The following is a 23,420-nucleotide window of genomic DNA, read 5'->3' as shown; positions in this document are numbered from 1 at the left end:
ATTATTAGGAGGAATGCCTCACATCATAGAGGCCTTACAAGACAATATTAGAACGAGTAGAGACCTAAAGTATTATCCTCAATGATTAAATTAATTGGAATATTGGAAATTAGACACAGTATATAATGTTAGTTCTGAAGAAGGTGGTGGGAAAAAAAATAGTAACACAGCCGAAACGCGTCGACGCATACGTAAAGAATCCAGTGCTGAAAGGTTGTTTTCAGGACAAAAACAAGGATAAAAGTGTTTGCCAAAACTACCTGATACTATATATCAGCTTGGGATCAATAGTTGGTCACCACCTTAGGTTAATATCGAGTTGGTGGTTGGCCTTTGGGTCTTGGTATTGGTCTTGGTATTATGAGAAAATGAACTGCTTATAATTTATTGTGATTTTGTGTTTTTAAAGAAATGTACTTGCTCTTTTTATAAAATGTATCTTTTAATTAAGTTCTGTTTTTGTATGTATTAGTGTTTTTTATAATGTCAATTGTATTAGCTAAAAAAAAATTCCTTTCCCATGCAAATGAAAAATAAACATGTATTAGCACTACTTTTCAGTTTGGACAGAGATTGATAACAGTAGGGGGAAGATTTCTAACTATGAATGAGTGTGTGAATCAGAATCAGTAGTGAGTGAAGAACAGTAGTGGCTGTTTAGCAATGGAAATCCAGGGTTAACTCCTTGCTTTCTTGAGATTTAGCTCAGTCCCCTGGGGCACAGTGAGCCACCTCTCCTTTTTTTTACGGTATTCACACTGTAAACATAATGGTGCGCCCACCTGATTTAATTATGGGTGGACCATAGGTTTGTATAAGGAGGTGACTACTCTTTTACCACCATAGCCAAACCCCCCCCCCCCCCCAGAATAATGGCAGTCGGAGAAATAGCTACATGTCCTCCCACCCAATTTAGTTGGGCGGACACGTAGCCATGTTTTTTACTGTCCGTCACTGATCGGCAAACCCTGGCAGAGAGGGACAGTAAAATGTAAATAATGCTCCCATGGAGAGGGGAGCATTATTTTCAGGCCTGCCCTACTCAGCAACTGGATACCCTCCAGGATGATTAGCCATGCTCTGAAAATTTACACAACATTTTGAAAAAGAACATCCTGTTTTGCGATTTTCTTTTTCAAAATAAAAAAATAAAACTGCTTGATGCAGGGTTGTGTCATGCTGATGCAACTATGCACCAAACAGGAATCTGCATTGACAGAAGAAAACGCCACAAGAGCGGTTCCTGCCAATGCTTTATAAATGACTGCCAGCCGGGCAGTCATTTATAAATTCAGTGAGCAGTCCCTCCACCAGGGGACGAAGTAAGATACTCCATCTCCCTGGCGAAACAGCAGACCATTCACAGAAATATGAATCAGCCCCTTATTTCACATCGACTTTGAAATAAAAAAAAGACCATCATAAAGTTAATATGCCTGAAAAAGAAAATACATTATTTCTAATAATATTCAAAATGTTATTCTTACCCCAATTGTAACAAACATTACAATTTAAAAAAAAGGCACGATTTTAGCGACCTACACAATTCATTCTGTTCTTTCAGATATAGACACTTGACAAAGTTACCCAACATATAGTTTGTCTCTTAAGATCAGTTGTAAATGTTTTGGTGGTGTTATACTGATTTTAGAAGTGGGAATTCTATCTTCTCCATACATTTCCTGACCAAGCTTCACATGCCTGGCCAGTTGAGAGCTTAAGAGTGTCACCATCATGTTGACTCTGACATTTCAACTGACCTGAAGTAGCATTCGTGACTTGGCTAACTTGCTGGGAGCTGACGCCATGGTCAGAGGGAGAGTGACCAGTAATGGCAAGGGGAGGCTTCTTTTTGTTTGTGCGATGGGTCCACCTGGGCTTTGTCAGAGCTGCTGCAATACTCCACCAACAATAGGAACAGGATGTGGGGCCGCCTGAACTGGGACTGTGAGCAGAACAACCCATAATGTTGTTATCTGCTAGTGAGTGTATGAAAAATGTCAGCGCACCGTCCATCATCTCCTTGTGTTTGCTTTGTTAGCCCTAAGTTGGCAGGGTATGCCCAGACGTGGGTCCCTTGCTCACTTTGCCACTGGATTCAAGCAAGCCTGGCTGATGAGGGCTGTTTACCTGAAACCGGTCCCAGGATGCTTGTTTCCGATCCAGGGAAGACATGGTTTGGCAGTTCGGGCTGGACTTTTCCCATGAGGCACAGGGTCAAGACTGATTTGTATATAGCAGTGTCTGAACTGGGGTGGCGAAGTGAGCTAAAGAACGAAGTTGGATTCAACCCAGATCTTTGACTGGGGGCAAGTGTCTGAAAGGTTTCAGCGCTCCATCCATCATCTCCTTGTGTTTGTGTTGTCTGTGGGTCTAGCACTCAAGGTTCCAGAGCACCCAATACTTCGGGCAAACCAACCAAGTGAACTTTAATATTGACTGTGCCTACTGTTCTTTACACATTGAAGGCCTGGGAGTAGTTTTAGGACATGATTGAACATACCTACAGGTACAAACCAAGAACACTGTTTGCATTTGCCATTGTGAGCTCACACTCATGACATAATCTTGCTCAGTCATTTTCTATGATTATAATTCCATAGCACCATATTAGAACTCTGTGCCTGGTTGACCTTAGTTTGGGCAGTATCAGATTTTGGTATGCAATACAAAAAATAGTAATGGGCTACCAGCATATAATGTTCTGTTGCATAACTATTTGAGTTCAGAACCTTTAACCCAAACACTATGTTCCTGAGAAGCCTTTGACTGCTTGCCTTCACTATTGTAACACTAAAGTAGAGAAAGGATGGAGTTATTTGCTGTGGCATAGTAGGCCGGGCCCTGGAATGTCAGTGGTAAAAGGTCTCAACCACCACAGTTGAGGCCAATCATGTGTGTTAGTTCAATGGGCCCTGAATAGGTTATGACTTTTTTTTTTAAATAAATGGACACTATTTGGGTTTTCAACAGAGTTATATTACCTTTCCCAGCAATATTACTATGCACATTTCTATAATTACACATCAACACCTCCTCCGCTAAGGCAGATGAGCGTCGCCCCACTGCCTTGCATCAGTGAAATAAAGGAAACATAACATTTTAACAACTCAATGTTGTTATCATTTAATGTTTTCCTACTGCGGCAGGTTTGTGGGCTGATGACAGAGGAGCAGGGGGGAAGAGTGGTTTTCCCACTCCAAGTGTGCATGAATGTTGGGCCAGTCCTCTTGGGCAGGCCAAACTGGCATGCGCTCCTTGCATGGTGGAGAACATGCCCAGGCTCCCATTCCCTGGCTGAGTTCCAAACCTCGCTTCATTGCAGCGTTCTGATTAGCTCAGGGGGGCCTGGGTGCTTCCTGTTCCAGCCCATGGGGAGAGATGGTGACGGAGGAGAGACTTGGCGACCAGGTAAGTTATTTTTTTCTTCTTTTTTAACCCTCATTACCCCCTCCCCCTCACCCCCCCAGACCCCTGCCTGCCAGCACTGTAAATACATTAATAAAAATCACAGGATCATAAAATTTGAATTAGAAAAGAGAATAAATGTCACCTATATTAGAGCAGCTCTGTATTTTACTGCAATGCAGAGGACCCTACATTTATTTTAATGCTGAAAATAGATGTAATATTGAACGAATGAAAGTAAGCAGATATAAGTTAGGAATGGAATAGGGTAAAGAGACATTAGGTAATCAAATGGCCATATTTTAAATATTTTGAGAACACAGAAAATAAGCTATCTGGGAGAAGGGTTTACAGTCTGCGCCCGGTGAGGCGAACATAGTAATCTGTAAGATTGTTCAGAAAGAGGCAAGCGCTTTAACAAATATGCCTAATTAATTTCATCAGTGTTTTACAGAATCAATATTTATCATGGTACGTTTTATTTCACTGATATCAAAGCATGACATTGCCACCCCTCTACCTTTCCTCCTGGAAAGACTATTGACCGTATAGATTTTACGTTTCTCAGATCAGGTTTATTCAAGACACTGCTGCCCACTGGTATCACAAAATGTAAAACAGCATTCGTAATTTGCTTGGTGTTCACTCAATAGAGATTAATGTTATTTTTTATCACAAAAAAATCTAATAGTCAATTCCCCAAAATGCAATGTTTTTTGTGGCTCTGGTTTTTTAAAAAGGATGTAAGTAGTACAACTAACATTCAAAGATCGGCGAGGAAAAGGATAACACTAACAAACAATGGAAAGAATAACACTAACAAACAACATTAACACAGCATCATGGACCAAATGTGAGCTTACATGATACTACAGTCTGTAGAAAATGTAGAGCCAGCATTAACATTCAAGCTGTCAAAAGAATTAATGAAATTACATTAATTGATATATTTAAAGCTAGCCGTTCTATAGCGCTCCGATTAGCAATGTAGTGTTACCATGCACGTTGAACACAAGACTAATATTTCCCTTGGGCCTTCACAAATGACCGACTTACATATAGTTTCTATGTACAACAAAAATGAAATATACAACAATAAAACCAACTGTACATTTTGGAAGGGATATAATTTACAGGGGTATTATACAGGAAATGCTAGCTTGATCCTCTTAATGAGGTAAGAGAAGAAGCGATTCCCATTTCAACAGAGTTTTGGTAGGTTCATGTAAATTTAGTTTGTTTTCCTTAAGTATCTGAAACAAATACATACTTTAGTACATAGATGTTCTGATTTTCTTAAACAGAAAAGCTGAATATTTAGTAGACAACTTTAAACTAAGGCAATGTTGGAGAGACAGTTCTATGTTTGACAGGGAGTCCAGGACTTAAAACAAAGCCAACGTATAGACACCTGACATACTTGCACCATTCTGTAGAGTGTAAGAACACATACAACTGATGGTTTGTCCATTGGAACAAATAACGTTTCAGTTGAAACTTGTATATAAATTATTTTTATCTGCTCTTCACCAGGCTCTTACGAAAAACATAGGGGTTTGAACCAAATTCTTGTAAAGTCGGGAAAACTACGTAATCCTGCTTGCTGTTGGAATAATAATTTGTAAAAGTCTTCATTTACCACAGGATCCCTGCACCAATGTGGATTCTTCAAAAAGGGCTAAATGTTGAAGAAAGCTGTTAATCCTTTATTTGAAAATAATTGTGCTATAATCTTTTCCATGTTGTTTTTATCCCATATGAATGCAATGTTAACACGGTACTGCAACAAGAATGGTGGATTTCACGGTTACTGCTTGGTTTCTTGAATGCCAAAGGCTAACAATCTTCTAAGTCCTCAAGGGCTTCCTCATCATGGTCCTCACAGTCACATTCACATTGAACGGTTTACCCAATAGTCTTTGTGGCAACAAAAAGCTGATGTCATATTTGCACAGCAGAATCTGCTGAGTTCATTATGTCTTATGTTCCTCCCTCTGGGAAGAAGTACAGTCAGATGAAGCAGTGGGGGAGCTGCTTTCAGTCTTTGCCAAATACATGCTAATCGTAATATTTCTTGTATTGTCCAGAAAATTGATTCAGTTGCATATTGTTAAATTTAGGAACAGCCTTGTGCTTTTTTGCACGAACAAAGGTTAATCCTCCTCCTCATCTTCTTCGATGACGGGCACTGGGATTTTTTCTTGAATCCGGAAACATTCCTCAAAGAAATTCACAATAGACTTGTGTAAATGCTGTTGGACCTCTATGCTGCTCATGTAATGATTTTCATCCGGGTATATCTGAAAAGGAAGAATATTGTGTTACAGTGTATACTATTAAGTGACAATGTTCTTAAAATATCTAACTCCTGCCACCTAATAATTTCACCCAATCCAAGGAATGATTTCATCTGTGTTTTAGATTGATGTTTTCTGAGTCTGATAGAAACAGATCTTCACAACTTTAAAGCGTTTCACTGAATTTGGTATCCAAGTAGATCATTAAGTTATACATGGCTATAATAAACAACCGATATGGCATTATAAATTTTGTGGAAGATGCAACAAGCAGAGTAGTACCATCACAAGCCTGGAAACTTGAAAATACAAGAAGGAAAAGACAATATACCAAGTCTTCTACTTCTATTCATCCATGGTATGGATCCTACTTCCAATGTGGTATGTCCCGTCCCTTCTCCATTTCAGGAATGAACCGAAGAGTCTTTTCAAACAGAACCTCATTGTGAGATAAACATCGACATTTAATCTCTCCAAGGAGCTCTCCAGTTCCCCGGGACTCCTCCTTACTCATATTTGCTAAACACACTAACTTACGCAACCCCTCCAAGGCCATCCAAGAACCCACCACACATTTTCCAAGCAGTTCGAGGCATCTGTATCTTCCAGAAGCACTGGATGGCTTTGGGAATTTCACCAGGTTGTGGCTGGGCTTATATTATGCAATAGGTGTCAGAGGTGGATGGTCAATGTGCAATACATGAAGTTTTGAACTAACTCTTTTTGACCTTTTGAGAGCATGACTTTCATCTTTGCTTTCTAATGGCTGGATCATAAGTATTAACTTATAGGTTTGGCTTTTGGCTCTAAGCTATCAGTATAGTTACACATTCATCAAAGAAGGGGCTCGAAGTTGCAACTGTCCCATCCTCACCCCTGCATGCACATGCGCGAGAGCCTGTGCTTGACCCTTACAGGGCCAAAAAAAGTTCATAGAGTCCAACAGTACATATGCATTATAGTCAAGTGATGTATGATTGTGGACAACTTGCATGAACCATAGCATGGATCACATCGATAAATAACTAGGGTTTTGGAGCAGATTTACTAACATTTTATGCAGCGCAGCAAGGCAAGGTACTGCCCTGCGTTGCATGAAAGGCATACATCAAAAATGTGTCATATTTACAAATATATGGCACATTTCAGCTGCCTCTTTGAACTGGGGCACTGTGTGCTGCCGAGCGCCGATTGCAGGCTCCCTTGCACCATGGTGCAAGGTGACTGTTTTAAAAGCAGGATTGTTTTTGTGCAGATAGAGATGCCTTACTGTACAAAAACAATCCTTAAAAGTGTTTTCCTTTTTTCTATGTGTGAAGCGGAATGCATTACATACAAAAATGGAGTAACAAGGAGAAATGCAGACATGTATTCATGTTACTTAAGGGAGGTATACCATTTTGACGCATTCCCAGGTGTACGACCATTTATAATTCTGGGAATGTGCCAAACTCCACTGTTAGATGTGTTGGAATGCCCACATTCCAGCCAAGGAATGCCTCCCTGATGCAAGGTAAGGCAAAGCAGTGAAATGGACTGCCTCGCAGTACCTCGAATTTACTAAACCACACACAGCCATGCACTGTGGCTTTGCATGGCTTAGTAGATCCCAGTTAAGGACTTGCAATGCCTTGCGTGACGCAGGAGCATGACAAGCCCTTGTAGCTCTGGCCCCTTGTCTCTTTGGGTCCTGAAGAAGGCTCATTGACCATATTGGCAAATGACGTCCGTAACACGTAGATAGGATGTAGTGGTGCTAGAGCACTTTGTCTTCTCCAAGCATCAAATTGCACTTTCTGTACAGTTTTAGCCTCGCCAAGGGACCCTAGAATAAAATTAATGACTATGGGTTATCCTAAATGTGTCAAATGTTGGCTGTAAAGAAAAAGACAAATGTATTTGCATTGCTACAAATTATGAATAAACCGAAGAAGTCAAGGGTGGAATGGGCATGTGGAGTTTACATGTGATCATTCAATAAAGGCAGAGGATTGGATGGGCATTGAGAGTAAAGTACTACATCTCACTATCTGCTGCGCCTGATGTATGCTGTCTGTGGCTGCTTTTGTGTTGTTACTGACTGTATTTGTGCCCGAGAGTGTGTTGTGTGTGTGCCTTCGTAATCGGTACTATTTATGTGTTTTCTGGGAATGTATGTGTATGGGTAGATACATGTGCTTAGATGTGTGTTTCTGATTGGTGCGCAAGGGAGTCTAGATGCCAATTAGTCTTGGTGGCAGGGTGTCCATAAGTCGTGTCTGTATACCAGCTATGTTATATTATATGTATTTACAGAGAGCAATATCAACCATGAGGGTATCCTGGCACTGAGCAGGTGTGTGTGTCAAGCCAAGGTTAGGGCTACAGGATTGGTTGAAAAAACCAGGCCTTCAACATCCGGGAACATATATTTAAAGTTGCCTTTGTAACTGGCCGCCTGGAAGTTTTTTGGCATCTGCACTTGAGACACTCTGCTGCATAATTTTCAGAGTTGCTTCGCCCGTGCACCTCGCAGTGGGGTGCAAGGGTAACGCAACCACTAAGTTGTATTTATCAAGCCATTCAAGTCCAACTTCCGTGGCTTGATGCAGCTAGAGTAACGCAGCGCAAATCACCAGGTTGCGCTACTCTGCCCCAGCGAGTCCATCCATGGGTGGAGCGTAGGTGCATCCACGCATCCACTCATGAATTTTGCCACATTCCCTGATTTATCAGCAATGGTAGACACTGGAATGCATCAAAATGATACACCTTCCCAGGTGAGGCATAATGAGGGGACTATGTATCAACACATTTCCCCATAGACACAGAATGGGCAAAACCCTTTGATACATCTGGCCCTTAATATTTAGTTCTCCTCGTTCTATGTGTGCTGAATCTGCAATCCTGCTTACAGTGCAAGCACTAGGCAGCCAAGAGTGCACGAGTGTATGGAAGAGACAGGAATGCATGTATAATGTTAAATACAGAGGATTCCTTCCCTTTAATGCAGAGCAGCGCAGCGCACCAAGGTGGCTTCCTGCGCTGTGTGAAATTTTGATGAATCTGCCCCTGTATGTCTGCTGGTCTAAGTGTGGGTGAATGTAAATCTGATGGTTTTCTACATATGTGTTTATATTTTTTTGGTCTCTCAGCATGGTTGCATGCTAATCTCTTAGTTTTGTGCATAGCTGTGTTATGGTTTAAGTTGGTTTGTCTGGTATGGATGGCTGCAGGTGTAGTCCACTCTTTTCCTGCCATCAGTCTTGCAGTATGCTCCTATATTGCTGTTGATTTTTGTGACTTTGTTGTGAGTACCTCCACGAATTACCCAATGTCCATAGGTATCTGCACGTAAGTGTTTCTGTGTCATGTTTGTCTGTATGTGCAAACTGTCTGTGAAGGAGTGCCTGCATTTCTTTTTGTATGTATGACTTTTTTCGACAGTGGATTTGAGGTCTTTTAGGAAAGGCTGGGTATTAAATTGGTTTTGCCACTCAATTCCTTGCTCTCTTTTATGAAGATTGTGCTCACATCTAACGTGATCCAAAATGCCATTCTTTGTCCTTCTGCCTATTTGCGCCTCTCTTCACATCCATGTCTGTTTCTCCCCCCCCCCCATCTCTTTATTTATGTTGTGCTCTGTGTGTGTACGTGAGTTGCTGTCTGTATGTTGTTTGTGTCCCTGAATGCCATTTCTGTTGCCGGCAGATGTTATGGTAGTATGTTTGTGACTGTGTCAGTGTGCAACAGTGCCAGTCTGTCTTTTGGCATTGGTGCATGGGCGCTTGTATATCTGCACGTGGGCACGGTTGTGTGCCTGCACTCCATAAAAGCTAAACCTTAACCTTGCCAGTGATTGATTGAACCGCCGTTTATATTTCAAGCAGCCAACGCCCCCAACCGCTTCACGGTGACGTTACAATACGCAAACGTGTTTTTGAAGTACAGCGGTTGAACTATTGTCATGACGCTCAGAAAGGCCAGTGCAAGCAAATACTCTTGTGTCAAGAGGTGAACATGGGGATACATTAGCGTAGGTAGTGTGTGGGTGCAAGTAAGGGGTATAGACGTAGGTGGTTTACTTTTCAAATACGAATTGCCCTTATTGCCATAGAAACATTGATGCATTTGAAAGGACCAGGGGCCTCATTATAAGGCTGTGTGTCACTTTTACGCCGCTGGTGCGTCACTTTTTGTCACTTTTTTTGGCGTCAAAATCTTACGCCTGCCTCACAGCAGGGGTAAGACTGACGCAGGCCCTTTCACATGGGGCTTGCCCCATGTGAAAGGACACATTGCTGGAGTTGCGTCACTTTTGTGACACACTCCAGCAATCCGTCACTTTTGCGCCTACAGATACGTCAGAAATACTGACATATCTGTAACTCCTTGCGACATGATGCGTCATACTGTAAATATGACGCACCATTGGTGTCGCAAGGAGGGCGCAATGAAAAGTGACGCATCGCTGTTTTCACGCAGCGATGCGTCACTTTTCATAAATGAGGCCCCAGGAGTTTAGGTTTAAAAGAAAAAATAAGTACTATGCCCTCTGAGTAATTAAACGTAAAAAAGCAATCTTACTTCAGCTGTCGTAAATTAAATGTGAAATCGCAGTCTTACTTAAGCTGATACCAAAATATGTCTCCCAATTTGCACTTCTTACATGTGTAGTGATTTCAGTGTAGTGCGTCTGTGATTTAAACTTGTTGTAGAAAGCTTACCTGCAACGTATAATTTACGTTTTTCCTGATTAGATGCGAGATAAGGTCTGCCGAGTGCTGGAAATGAATTTTTTCTGTAGGGGAAAAACATAACAGTGTAAATTCTCATAAGTAACTGGAGAAACGTCTAAGAAATCTTTTTAAAATATATGTTTAACACATCCCTAAGCACTCACCATCAGCAGTCGGATGGATAATAAGAAACTTTTCTTTATTCAGGTACTCCACTCTCTCCGCTATTCTGGACAACTGCGAAAAAGGTAAAAATAAGCAAGTCAGGTACAGGGTGTACACATCAAGGAGACATTTCACAGGTACTAATGTCGTAAAAAAGAACTTGAAAAAGGATATTAGAAAAAACAGAGATCTGTGCTTAATTATCACCTCCTAAATTGTGCAGGTACATTTTAAGGATGAGACATTCTAATCAGAATCCTTCCTCTCCCACTCACGCCTGAAATAGCAAATGATCTGACGTCTGATGTATCTGATGTAATATGTATACATCATTTTTAGGTGAACTGCACATTTGTTCAAGTAAACTGCTCTTTTTGAACTGAGACTCAAGGGGACTCAAAAAAAGCACCTTAATTCAGCCAATAATATAACCCCAGATTTATTTAACTTTCACCCACCGCAAAGCAGCTTGCTGCGCATCATGCGTGAAAGGGAGAGCAGACATGCCCCATATCTACTAAGAAATGACACAATTCTGCTTTGTAATAGCGCCGGCCAGTGGCGGCTCCTCCGCTAAGGTGGAAGAGCGTCGCCCTACTGCACGTTGAGCAGTGGAACATAAAATGATAATAACATGAAGTTATTATAATTTTATTTTCGTTTGCGACTCCGGGCGAGGCAGGCCTGGCTCGCTGCAGAGGGAGCAGGAGTGGTTTGTGCTCCCTCCCTACATGCGCATGAAGCTTTGACCGGCCCTCTAGGATCGGCCAAACAGTCATGCGTAGTTGGCATGTTTTCCTGTAGGCTGTGTTGCACTGCCCCGTGGAGAACATGCCTAGCCTCCCCAGGCAGCGCCTGCGCAGCCAAACAGGCCGCTTGGACCAATCCAACGCTGCTTCTGCAGCGTTGCGATTGACTGGCAGAGTCCCTAAGGCTGGATGCTTCCAGTGCAGGCTGCAGGCAGCAGCTGGGAACAAGACAAGAAGATGGAGGAGAGGCATGCAGCGGAGGCGGCAGCAAAGCAGGTACGTTTATTTTTATTTTTTCTTCTTTTTATGAAATACCAGTATTTGTAAAGCACACAGCTACCTCCGAAGTGGTGTCCTGGCGCTGGGGCCCTCAGGAAGATTAAGCAAGCTATTGCCCAGAGTCACATGGTGCTGGGCTAACCTGCCACGGGCACCGGGGATCGAACCGTTAACCCCTGTAGTCCGGCGCCAGGCACCCTGGCCGCTACTCCAAAACAATAGAGGCAGTATAGAGTAATTGAGAGAATCACCCTCCTTACAGATCTAATTAAACAAAAAGATTCTATCAAAGTGTGTAGGTGATAATTTTTAATTCGTAAGTTTTTAAAAATTTAAGTGTAGTATAAAGCTCCTCCTCAGATTGGTGAGACGAAGGCACTATGTGCTTTTAAAATACCCCTCACACACTAAGAATCCCTTAGTGTCATGCTTCATCATTGGGGTCTTCCCGTCCCTCTACGGGGCGGGGCGTGCTACGACCTACGGATTACGTGGGAGCACTGTTTTCGTGATAAAGGACTATGTGTTAGTGCAGTGTTGGTGTTATCAGTGAAGTGTAGGGACCTAATTATGTGAATAAATAAAAATTCCCTGGCTAGTGGAAAAAATATATTTTATTCGCTTCCCTAGCTGGGAATGTTAAAAAGGGGTTGTGTTGTAGAGCTATTAGCTCGCTACCAGGTCGACATGTTTCGCAGGCAGTCCCCTACTGCCTGCTCATCAGGACCTCTAATGGTCCCTACTAAATGATACTCAGTTCTAAAGTTTGCCTAGAGTCCTACAAACTGATAGAAAAATAAGCTGTCAGTTTGAGCTTCAGGGCATGAGTTGGCCCCAGGTGAAGCGTAGTAAGATTTCCCAAAAATTGTTTGAAAAAGCTGACACAATGGTCTTTTCCAGGTCTATGCTGCGTGCCTCATGAGCCGGCAAAACCGAGGGTTTTCAACGCGGTCAAGTTACCGCATGTGTGCACTGCCTTAGTCCTATCCTCGTGCCGCTCCGAGGAAACACCGGCTTCACGTAGCTGTCGTCACACCTCTTCCCCCACCCCCGTTCAGAGGCATTCGCCGCTGGCGCACTTCAGCTAGCCTAGTGCCACCACAGGTACACTTGCACCATGGTGCAAGGGTGCCTGCTCTATGGGTAGAATTGTTTTTCAGCTGGAAGGAATACCTTCCTGCTCAAAAGCAATGCCAAGAGGCATATTCCTCTTTCCATGTATGCTTCAGAATGCAGCACACATTGAAAGAGGCGGTAACGAGGAGAAACAAAGGTAATTTTCCTTGTTACGCCTCTCTTTGCTAGGTGTACTATTCTGGCAGAAATCAAGGGTTACTGCCTTTAGTGCCATTAGTGAATCTGGGTTTGCGTCATAATATGTGGATGGACGGGAAAACCCATGCTCCACTCATGTTACACCTATCTGACGCACAATAAAGCAAATCAGTAAAAGTATCAATTTTAGTGCATCCTCCAAGTTCAGAGTGTTCGGCCACTCAGGACATGAAAAAGTGTCCCTCCTCAGAGAAGAATCTGCGTAGACACTCTGTCCAGATTGCAATGTTGAGATCACTGCCTATGTGCAGGGCACGAGGTACACTTTTCAGGGGCAGGTTTGGTGGACAACATTGCTTTTTCCCTTCAGACACCTCGGGAAACAAAGAACAGCGGAGAAAGAAGTGCTGGAGTGGGGTGTTTCGGTGGACGGAGTTCATGCTCCCTCTCGCAACTAGCATTCCATCAAAATCACATGTTCACAAATAACTCTAGCTTACGCTATCAAAAAGAGTCCAGATAGTGTTCATGAAGCATTTAATGTGTGCCCATGTTTTAAGGAACATCGGGCCATATGTATCATTGTTAGGTTTTGCGATTCACAAATAGCGATTTTTTTGAGAATTGCTATTTGAGAATCGCAAAACACTATGTATGTAGGATTTGCAATACATTTTGCGAATCCTACATATTCCTTAATTGTAAATCGCAAATTGCGATTCGCAATTAAGGAATACCTCCCCATTTATTCCTACGGGCCTAGAGGCCCATAAGAATAAATGGGAAGACATTCTCAATTTGCGATTCCCAATTAGAGAATCGCAAATTGAGAATGCAATTTCAAGTGTGCCAGGGTGTCAAAAGGACACCCTGTTGCACCCCTGAAATGAGCATGGGTGCACATGTGGCGCACATACATGCCCTAAGGCAGAGGTCTTCAATCTGTGGGGCGCGACCCCCAGGGGGGTCGTGGAGTCCTTGGAAGGGGGTCGGAGAATCCGTCAGAGTGCAGTTCCTGGTGGTGGGCTGATCGAGGGTGCTCACAGCGGAGGCCTAATTCACACCGAGGTGTGAAAAACATCCAAGCCTCATTAACAAGTAAAAGGTCTTTATAAGACCTGTCAAGTACTCTGGTGTGGCTGTGTGTGTGTGTGTGTCCCTGAAGCCGTTTCGAGCTGGGGGAGGAGGGGAAGTGGGGGAGGAGGGGAAGTGGGGGGTGGGGGTGGGGGGGTGGCTGGGGGAGCAGGCTGTAGTGTAGCCCAGTGGTTACCAATCTGTGCGCCGCGGCACCCAGGTGCGCTGGCAAAACTAGCCAGGGGCGCCACGCACAGAGTTTGGGAATCACCGGAAGTTAATTAGGGTGCAAACTGTTAGGCTCTTTTCCGCTGGCCCACTACAGTTGTTACCAGCGTTAGCTGATAAATCTGAGAATATCGCTAGCCAGCTAAGCCTTTTACACAGGCTGGAAAACTGTGAAACCACCATATGATAATAACACATTGTGGCTTTTTACGGTGTTTAAAGAGTGTTGCCACTAATACTGGGAACAGTTTATTGTCTGATAATTTCTAAGAAGCCTTAAATTCTTCACGAACAATATCGCCATTCTTGAAAACAGGCAAGAAAATGGAGCATTTTGTTCTGTGCTGTTTGTTTGGCTGATTTCCCAAAGCAAACGTTAAAGTCGTGTTGGGTGGTGCGATATCTTTTGCTGCTCGCTATTTGCACATTGCTCAAGTTGTCTAGCTCCTGTGTGTAACTTCTGCAGTGAAGTTTTCCAAAGGCAGCAAATGATGTACATGCAAGGCAGGCTCCATGAAACGTCATGCGCGCAGACTAGATACCGCTCACGCTCTGGCTAATTGAGCAGCAGATCAGCTGGGCTTCTCCCAGATTGATGGGCCTAAGCAGCTGACAACTATGTACCGCAGACATGAATATTGAATCCGCTACTTGAATTAAAATGCATTTTTGTAGAAATCTGTCGTTTCTTGTAGTGGGGACACAAGCTACCTGCTCTATTTACTGGGACGACAGACAACAACCACTAAGGCAGACAGAAACAATGGAAACGGTTTCAACATTTAAAATAAACATTAAAACATTTAAAAGAAAAGAAAACTAACAAATGTGTGTTAATCTGCCTCAAGGGGCCTTTAAAAAAGGATTTTCACGAAAATTCCCAATTTCAGTCATATATGTATTAGGAATTCAATTATAGTAATCATAAATACACTTGCCTTTATTAGCAGGGGACAGAAAGCTCCAAAAGGCAAACTCAATGTACCATACACATAACATTGGCTTTCTTAGAAGATATAAATACTTATGTTTGGTGCTTGCGTTTCCTAAAACTGATGTGATCGAAGAGGGAGACATTTTTTCCAGTGCTTCGTTGATGAGCCTCACAATGTGATGAGCATGACATGGAGAGTAGTCCAGATGTTGAATATATGCACACATGTATTCAGAGTTTTTGCAGACTAAAGAGAAAATTACCATTGCTACTTTGGTTGCAGTACAATCTATGCATGTTAAACTGCACACGTATACCTCCTTGCAGCAATCCCAGATGTACAGGTTCTCCCAGACAAATACTTCTTGCATGCATATATTACACTGCTTGGTCACAGAAATGCAGGCAACACAAACAGATCTAGAACACTCCATGACCTAGGTGGATTGCTATGCGACGAGCCACGGAATGGGGCGCTGGTGGCTTCTATTTCTTTGGCCTGTGGGCTGGACCTGTACAAGACTAGAGGCTATTTCCCTGTGGGCGTGGTCTTAGGTTTGTGGGCGCAATTCCAGGTCAATGGGCGTGTTTCCATGCTTTCAGGCTGTATATGATTATAATTCCTTCATCTGCTTCATCCCAATCATTTTCAGGGAGAAAAATGGAAGTACTCCTGAGGCCGAACTTGCACCTCCCCCACCAACATAATAAAGTAACATAATGAGGAGCCATGGCCAATGACTAATAGGTCAAGGGAGCCATGGGCTCAAACAGTTTGGGAACCACTGGTGTAGCCCTTTGAGGTCAATGGATATTGCGCGCCTGGAGCTGTGGGTCCCGTGACATGTCCCTCGCCCCCAGCAGGGAGGCACAGAGATGCCCTCCCATGATCGGGAGAGAAGGAAGAAGACGCAGAGAGATACTGACCCCCCCCCCCCCCCCCCATGAGAGAGGCACAGAAAAGGTGGGTGGATGAATGATGGGTGGATGGATGGATGAAGGATGGATGGATGTGTGAAAAGGTGGGTGGGTGGATGAATGATGAATCGATGGATGAAAGGGTGGTTGGATCGATGAAAGGATGAATGGATGAAAGGATGAATGGATGAAAGGGTGGATGGATGGAAGGATGAAAGGGTAGATGGATGAAGGATGTATGGATGGATAAAAGGTTGCATGGATGAATGATGGATGGATGGATGGATGTAAGGATGAAAGAGTTGACGGATGAAGGACGAATGGATGGATGAAAGGGTGGATGAATGGATGAAAGGGTGGATGAATGGATGAAAGGGTGGATGAATGGATGAAAGAGTGGATGGATGGATGGAAGGATGAAAGGGTGGACTGATGAAGGATGGATGGATGGATGGAAAGGTGGATGGATGTATGGATGGATAAAAGGTTGCATGGATGAATGATGGATGTGTGAAAAGGTGGGGGGATGAATGATGGGTGGATGGATGGATGAAAGGGTGGACGAATAAAGGATGGATGGATGGAAGGATGAAAGGGTGGATGGATGAAGGATGGATGTATGGATGGATAAAAGGTTGCATGGATGAATGATGCATGGATGGATGTGTGAAAAGGTGGGGGGATGAATGATGCGGTGGATGGATGGATGAAAGGGTGGATGGATGGATGAAAGGGTGGATGGATGAAGGATGGATGTATGGATGGATAAAAGGTTGCATGGATGAATGATGCATGGATGGATGTGTGAAAAGGTGGGGGGATGAATGATGGGTGGATGGATGGATGGATGAAATGGTGGGTGGATGGATGGATGGATGAAATGGTGGGTGGGTGGATGTATGGATGAAAGGGTGGATGGATGAATGATGGATGTATGGATGGGAAGATGAAAGGGTGGATGGATGTATGAATGGATAAAAGGTTGCATGGATGAATGATGGATGGATGTGTGAAAAGGTGGGTGGATGAATGATGGGTAGATGGATGGAAGGGTGGATGGGTAAAGGATGGATGTATGGATGGAAAGATGAAAGGGTGGATGGATGAAGGATGGATGGATGGAAGGATGAAAGGATGGATGGAAGTGTGAAAGTGTGGGTGGATGAATGATGGATGGATGGATGTGATGAGGTCTAACAGGCGCGTTTATGGTTGTCAAAAGATGATGATGAGGAGTACCAGTTTCTAGAAACTTTTGTCAGAAGGGGGTCCTTACCCCTAAAAAGGTTTGACAAGGGGGTCTCGGCATCAAAAAGTTTGAAGACCTCTGCCCTAAGGGCATGTGTGTGCGCCACATGCCACTTTGAAAAATGCAAACATTTGCATTTTTTAAAGAAATCGCAAATTACCACCAAACTGTAGTTGGTGGTAATTTGCGATTCCTTGTGCCATATTCGCACAACTTGGGTGCTACATACATTCCATTTAAGGAATCGCAATTTGAGATTCCTTAAATGCATTTTCAAAATAAGGAATCTCAAATTTTGCGATTCCTTAAATTGCGAGAAAGTTGTGCTTTCATACATAGCACTAGGCCAAATTGCGATTGCAAATGCTGAAATTCTGCGAATTTCAGCGTTTGCAATCGCAATTCACCTTGATACATTTGGCCCATGATCAGCTATGGCAAGTGATGCTCATAATTTTCATGAAGATCACAGGAACGTGCACTTGGAGTAAATCATGCAGCTCCTCCCACTGCATATATGCACCACAAATACTATGACTATATTGAAGCGTTGGTTCTGGTCTTCCCTCCCTAAATTCCCTTTTTGCATCACTAACAGTAAAAATGTATTAAAGTCTTGCCAGAAGGAAAGGGGAAATGCTGCAGTTGTGGTACCCCCAATGCTGTCTAATATTTTCTGTGAATTCTTTGTTTTCCTCTTAGACTCCTTGCCAACATTGAAAAACCCGCAGGCAATCTCTATATCCATAATCTGGAACAACGTCCATAAACATCGGGTTTGTGTTATTGGTTCTGGAGTTCACGTTGCGCTTAAGATGCATATCTATAAGGAGCATCTTATCCATCTCCTAAAAGGGCCTTCCAGCTACAAGTGCCTCAATCTCTCCCCAACACAATCTACAATGTTCCCCATAAACCCATTAGACAGTAACTGGTTGCTTACTACCGTGGTTATGAGCCCAATAAATAGCAATACGTACACTCCTAGAGAAACCTATGGTTTGTTGCTAAAGTAAAGTGGTATACAAAACACAATTTAGGGGGAGATTACTACTTTTTCACACAGTGCAGTGCAATAGCCGTAAATGCTCCATTGTGCGTGCCTCCTCCCCTCTCCCTAGCGACGGCGCTGAAATCAGTTGCCATGCACCACAGAGAAACCTTTGCACCAGGGTGCAATGGAGTCTCTGTGAGTCTAGCATAGGTTTTGCAGTGGCGTCACTAGGGGGGTGCGGGGGGTGCGGACCTCACCGGTTGTCACCCCATCTGGGGTGACACCAATCTTGTTAGTTACGGGCTGCTATAGTGCAAGCGGTGAGCTGTGCACAGTTGCGAACTTGCTTAAAACCAATTAAAATGCTTCTACTAATGCAGTCAGTGCAGCACTCACTGCAGCAGCACATCGCGACGCCACGCACGCACCAGATAGATGTGATGATGCTTGCCAATGGTGCGATGCGGATGCGCGGCTTACGCACTACGCAGTTTGTGGGTCCCAGGGCCTGCCCCCGCGCGCGGGTGTGCGCTCTTCCTCTGACGTGTCACGTTGGTCACGCGCCCGCCAGGGAGGAGATGAGACCGACTGCAGCGCAGGGGAGTGTGTGTGTTGTGCTACTAGAGTAAAGAAAGAATTAATAACGTGGACATCACACGACCACGGCACGGGCACCATCTTCTGTTCTTTGATATCGCGTGCGCCGCCGTGGTCTGAGGTCTCCCCGCAGCACGTCTGTTTGGAGAGACTTTCTAATAGTTTGCCCGTGCGTGTGCTTCATGGAGTTTGCGTCGGTGCCTTCTTCGCAGCTTGCGGCGCTTAGTGTTTACAGTGCATGCCGAGGGAGCACTTTGTTCCCCGCAACAAATGTGTGCACGCGCCCTGGAGCATTATGGTGCCAACTTTCTCAGGAGAGTAGGAACTTAGAAGGGTTAGGGAGCGTACAGTGGCGAGGAAACACTCTTCCCCAAGGAGAAGGCCCCACCCCCTGTCGGCAGAGGAGCACATGGAAATGGCAGCGCTGCCTGCGAACTCGTGAGAGGTAGGAAGCGCTTTGTAAATTATATAGTGCAATTAGAAGACGTGTTAAGCTGGAGCACCGAATGCTGACAAATGAGTGTATTTCTGCATTTCTGCAAACAAAATGTAATTGCCATAAGTGAAACTGGAGTTTTTTTTGGTAGTCCCCACACAAATGTCTCACGCCTAATGACGATGTGTGCGTAAAATGCATTATATTTTTATGGTAATCATGTATGACTGTGTTGAGATCCAATTTATCATAATTCTACAATTGTGTAAAACTAAAGGAAGTAAAATAAAATATGTGTTCTAATTACCCTTAACTACGTTTTTCCTTATTTGTTTCTCTTAAATGCCAACCCTTCCTTCCTTTATTCATTGAATGGTGTACTTTTTGTGCTTTATGAACACATTACAAAAAGTCTACACAGCTATGCAAGTGTGCCAAGGGCAATCCGTGCCTTTGCATCGGATCCCATTCAGGAGGCCACAGGGCAAGCAGAGGCTTAGGCTAACTGGGCCTAAGCTATGGGGGCTGGGGTCATTTGACTCTGCTATCCCTGAGTGAGTCTGTTAGATTTACAAAATGGGCCATAAACAACCCCTTCACCCTTAACTTTCAGTGGTGGCCATGGTGAGCAGTGACAGACTTTTTAGGGAGGTAGTGTCCTGGTGCTCAAGATCAGAGTTTGCTTGTTTCTGGTCCAGGGAAGGCATGGCTTGGCAGTTCGGGATGGACTGTTCCCATGAGGCACAGGGTCAGACTGATCAGCTCTGGTTACACAGCACACCTTGCAGTACTATGCGGACACTCCCTTCCTTGGTCACAGAGAACTTGGAACTGGAACAACAGGTGTGCAGGTGCCTCTCAATTATATTCAGCCAAAGCAGACAGGGGACATGGATCCACTGTCTACATTTTCAGAACTGGATTGTGGGGGGTTCTTTTTCATGTATTCTTTCCAGTTTGCACTCCAGATATATTCTTTGTGTATTTTGATGAACCTCACAGCAGGTTAGTCTCTAGACTAGAGTACACACAACAAAGGCAACAAGAGGAGCTTTCTGCACAGTCCAGAGCAAGGGGGGGGCGGGGGTGTGCCCCGTGCAGCATTAGTTTTGGAGGCGGCAGCCTCCCCCCACTCTTACCTGCCGTCTCAGTGTGGTAATCGCCCCCCCCCTGCTTTTCAATTGCCCACGAGGGGCAGAAAATGCAAAAAAAATCCTGCCAGCACCTCCCCCCCCCCCGAGCTCTTTGGTGCGGCCGCAGTGGGGCAGCAAACAAGGGGACCGCCACAGGTGGCCAAAGTGCTTGTAATGCCACTGTTTCTGCACCTAGCATTCATCAGTCACACTGAATTGTTAACAGGGACAATCAAAAGCCTGGTCTCACCCCTTCAAATTTGGGACTCACTGACTTCTTCTTGCTGGGCCCGACTCGGAGGCAGTCGGTGATTGAGAAATAATATCCAGTTTTCATTTATTTATAAATTAATATGAATCATGAACTAAGTTAAAAATGTGGCAGTACAGTGGCACACAAATGAATCAAATTCAGTACAAACAACAATGCTTTTTTCTTGGGCGCACATTCGCACAGACGAAAACACGGTCCTCTTCGGGCGGGTCTAGTGCACCAGGCTAAAGCTTTCTTCCTTCCTCGGGCAGTAACGATAGGCCCTGGGGACTGCGGTAATGGCATTTTGTTTGTTTTTTGATACTGCACAAGTGCCACCATTGCCTATGTAACGTTTGTTCTTGTGCTTGAGTGTATACCATATATTGCAGTATTATACCTCTTCTAATTGTACTTTGTTTTCTCTCGAGCAGACTTCACTTTAAAATAGTTTATTGGGATTAGACATCTGGTGCAGAGATCTTTGTGTACCCAACAAATTCTAAAGCATTGTAGCTGTAAGATAACTTTGGTGGTGAATACACTTGCTGGTGAGATCTGTGTGCAGTCTAGTTACAGGCCTGACTCATACAAAGTATAAAGAGTTAATGTCCCAGCTGCAAAGTGAAGCATACACCATGCAGGTGACAGATTTGTATTTTACATAGGAAGCTCAGCGAGTTACTGCTTTCATTGCAGACATTCTTGAGTGAGATAGGTCTCAGGTTACCATCCTTGTAATATACCTTAATGAATTATGAACCATCTTTAAGGAACTGCATGCTAACTGCTAGGTAGAAGTTTAGAAACAGTGCTTTTTGCTCAGTATTTCATTATTCAAATTTTTCACAAAAGTGTTCCTTTAGTAATAAAGACGCATTAGTAATTGCTTTTATGGGAGGTCCATGCGGTAAGTCGTGAGGGGGTGACACCATGAGTTACCCGCACCGGGTGACACCAACCCTAGTGACGCCACTGAGGTTTTGTACTGGAAGAGTCCCCTTCCAGTACAAAATACTATGCTGTGACTCACTTTAAACCTTTTCCCATTTTGTAAGTGTGCTATGCAGTGCAGCAAGCATGCATAGTCCGAAAAGGAAGGAGGAATAAAAGCATTTCTCCTTCCTTGCACCCACTTTATATGGGCGCAGGTTTCTGACGCTAAACCCTGTCTACTTTAATAAGTAAATTGGGTTTAGCTTCAGAAAGATTGGGTGGTTGCATGGGAACGCCCATGTTCCACCTATGCTTCACCCAAGGTATGCCCCCTAGGTGCTAAGTAACACCCACTGCTTTGCATGGCTTTCACATTATTTCCAGCGCTTAACAATTTTACAGTTGGAAATTAAATTGGGCAAAAAAAGATTTTGTGTCGATTTGTGTTACTTTTGTGATGCAAACACAATGTTAAATCTTAGTAAATCTCCGCCTAAGTGGCCTAGTCTTTGCGCTGACTCTCCTGGTACAGGCAGGCAGTATTTTAGACACAGTGGAAAAAGGTGATAACGTATTTCAGTTCAAAGGAGTAAATAGTATTAGGCTCGTCTCATGCTGCAATGCGGTTTAGGATTCATGACTCAACATTGGCCAATGAATATATTATTTAAAGTGAGTGGGCAGAATATGTTTTAATACCACAGCCCCCGGATAAATTACGTAGTTAGACAAATGACCACCACAGTAATCTCAACTGTGGTGGCATTTCACGCTGCTAAGTCCAAAAATCACAGGGTTGTTCTCTATGCTGTCATTGGCAGCTGGTATAAAAGTATGAACAACTGCAAACAACTTGACATATATTATCCACGCATTGTGCTCAGCTGAACCTGTTTTCGAGCTTTGTATAATTATGATCATATCTTCTTGAAAGGAATGTCTGCTACAGGGACATCAAACTGCCCCACAATGGACCAGCTCTTTGTCGTACCAAAAAGGATCTGGCACTTGTAAGATGAACATTCTCCCTCTTTTGCAGACAACTGGTAAAATAATTCATCCCTGAACCAAAGCACAGAGCCTCATGTCTATACACAATCATTCACCAACGAATGCTCAATCTTTTGATTAAATACCTTACATCAGAATCTGAGAGCAATGTCTTACTCTAAAGAAGCAACGCATTACATAATAGTTAACCCAAATACACAGTTGTCATTGTCAATTGTTTTTTTTTTGCGACTACAGAATTACGCATCTGGGGCCAGATGTACTAAACTCTGGGCGCAATTTGTGACCTACCTTTTTGAAAACTGACCAATGTATTAATAGGCCGGTTCGCAAATTACTGATTCCTAGTGTTAGAAATGGGGGTCTCTAGTTGGCAGAGGTATGCACCTAGTCAGTCTGGACCCTTCCTTCAAATCAGGGTATGGGGATCACACAGTTAAGATAACTCCTGCTCACCCCCTTGTTAGCTTAACACTAGTAGTCAGGCTAATCTCAGCGGCAATATGTACACACTACAAATGGACACAACACCAGTTTAGAAATCTTTCAGCCACAAAGCAGGGCCTGCCTGGGAGTCAGTGTGGGTGTCTCGGATTTCGGAGACCTGGTGTCCCAAACTCAGGCTGCGGCCATTTCTTCGGCTGCAGGCAAGCGCTGTGTCAATTTCTTTTGCCACACAGAGGTGGTGCATAGAAATGTCTCCTGCACAGTGGTGCTACGTTGGAAAAACAGACACTGGAAGGGCAATGCATTGATTTTGATGTCT

At 43.7% G+C, this 23,420-nt stretch overlaps 1 protein-coding gene across 4 annotated transcripts in view; it reads right to left on the bottom strand.

Moving 5' to 3' along the window:
- Window positions 1-3,961: 3,961 nt before the first annotated feature.
- Window positions 3,962-23,420, bottom strand: part of DPP6 (dipeptidyl peptidase like 6) — a 2,152,278-nt gene continuing 2,132,819 nt past the window's right edge. For all 4 annotated transcript variants that reach the window (XM_086941474.1, XM_086941473.1, XM_086941476.1 and 1 more), the window contains exons 24-26: window positions 10,588-10,660; window positions 10,412-10,485; window positions 3,962-5,708 (exon numbers count right to left, since the gene is read on the bottom strand). In XM_086941474.1, the coding sequence (XP_086797600.1) occupies window positions 5,562-5,708; window positions 10,412-10,485; window positions 10,588-10,660 (294 nt within the window). In that variant the 3' untranslated portion in view covers window positions 3,962-5,561. The remainder of the gene's footprint in view (window positions 5,709-10,411; window positions 10,486-10,587; window positions 10,661-23,420) is intronic.

Source organism: Lissotriton vulgaris, chromosome 10 (assembly GCF_964263255.1).
Source record: "Lissotriton vulgaris chromosome 10, aLisVul1.2, whole genome shotgun sequence".
Taxonomy (NCBI): domain Eukaryota; kingdom Metazoa; phylum Chordata; class Amphibia; order Caudata; family Salamandridae; genus Lissotriton; species Lissotriton vulgaris.
The sequence above is the reverse complement of the archived record's forward strand: the minus strand, read 5'-3'. Positions and strand labels throughout refer to the sequence as shown.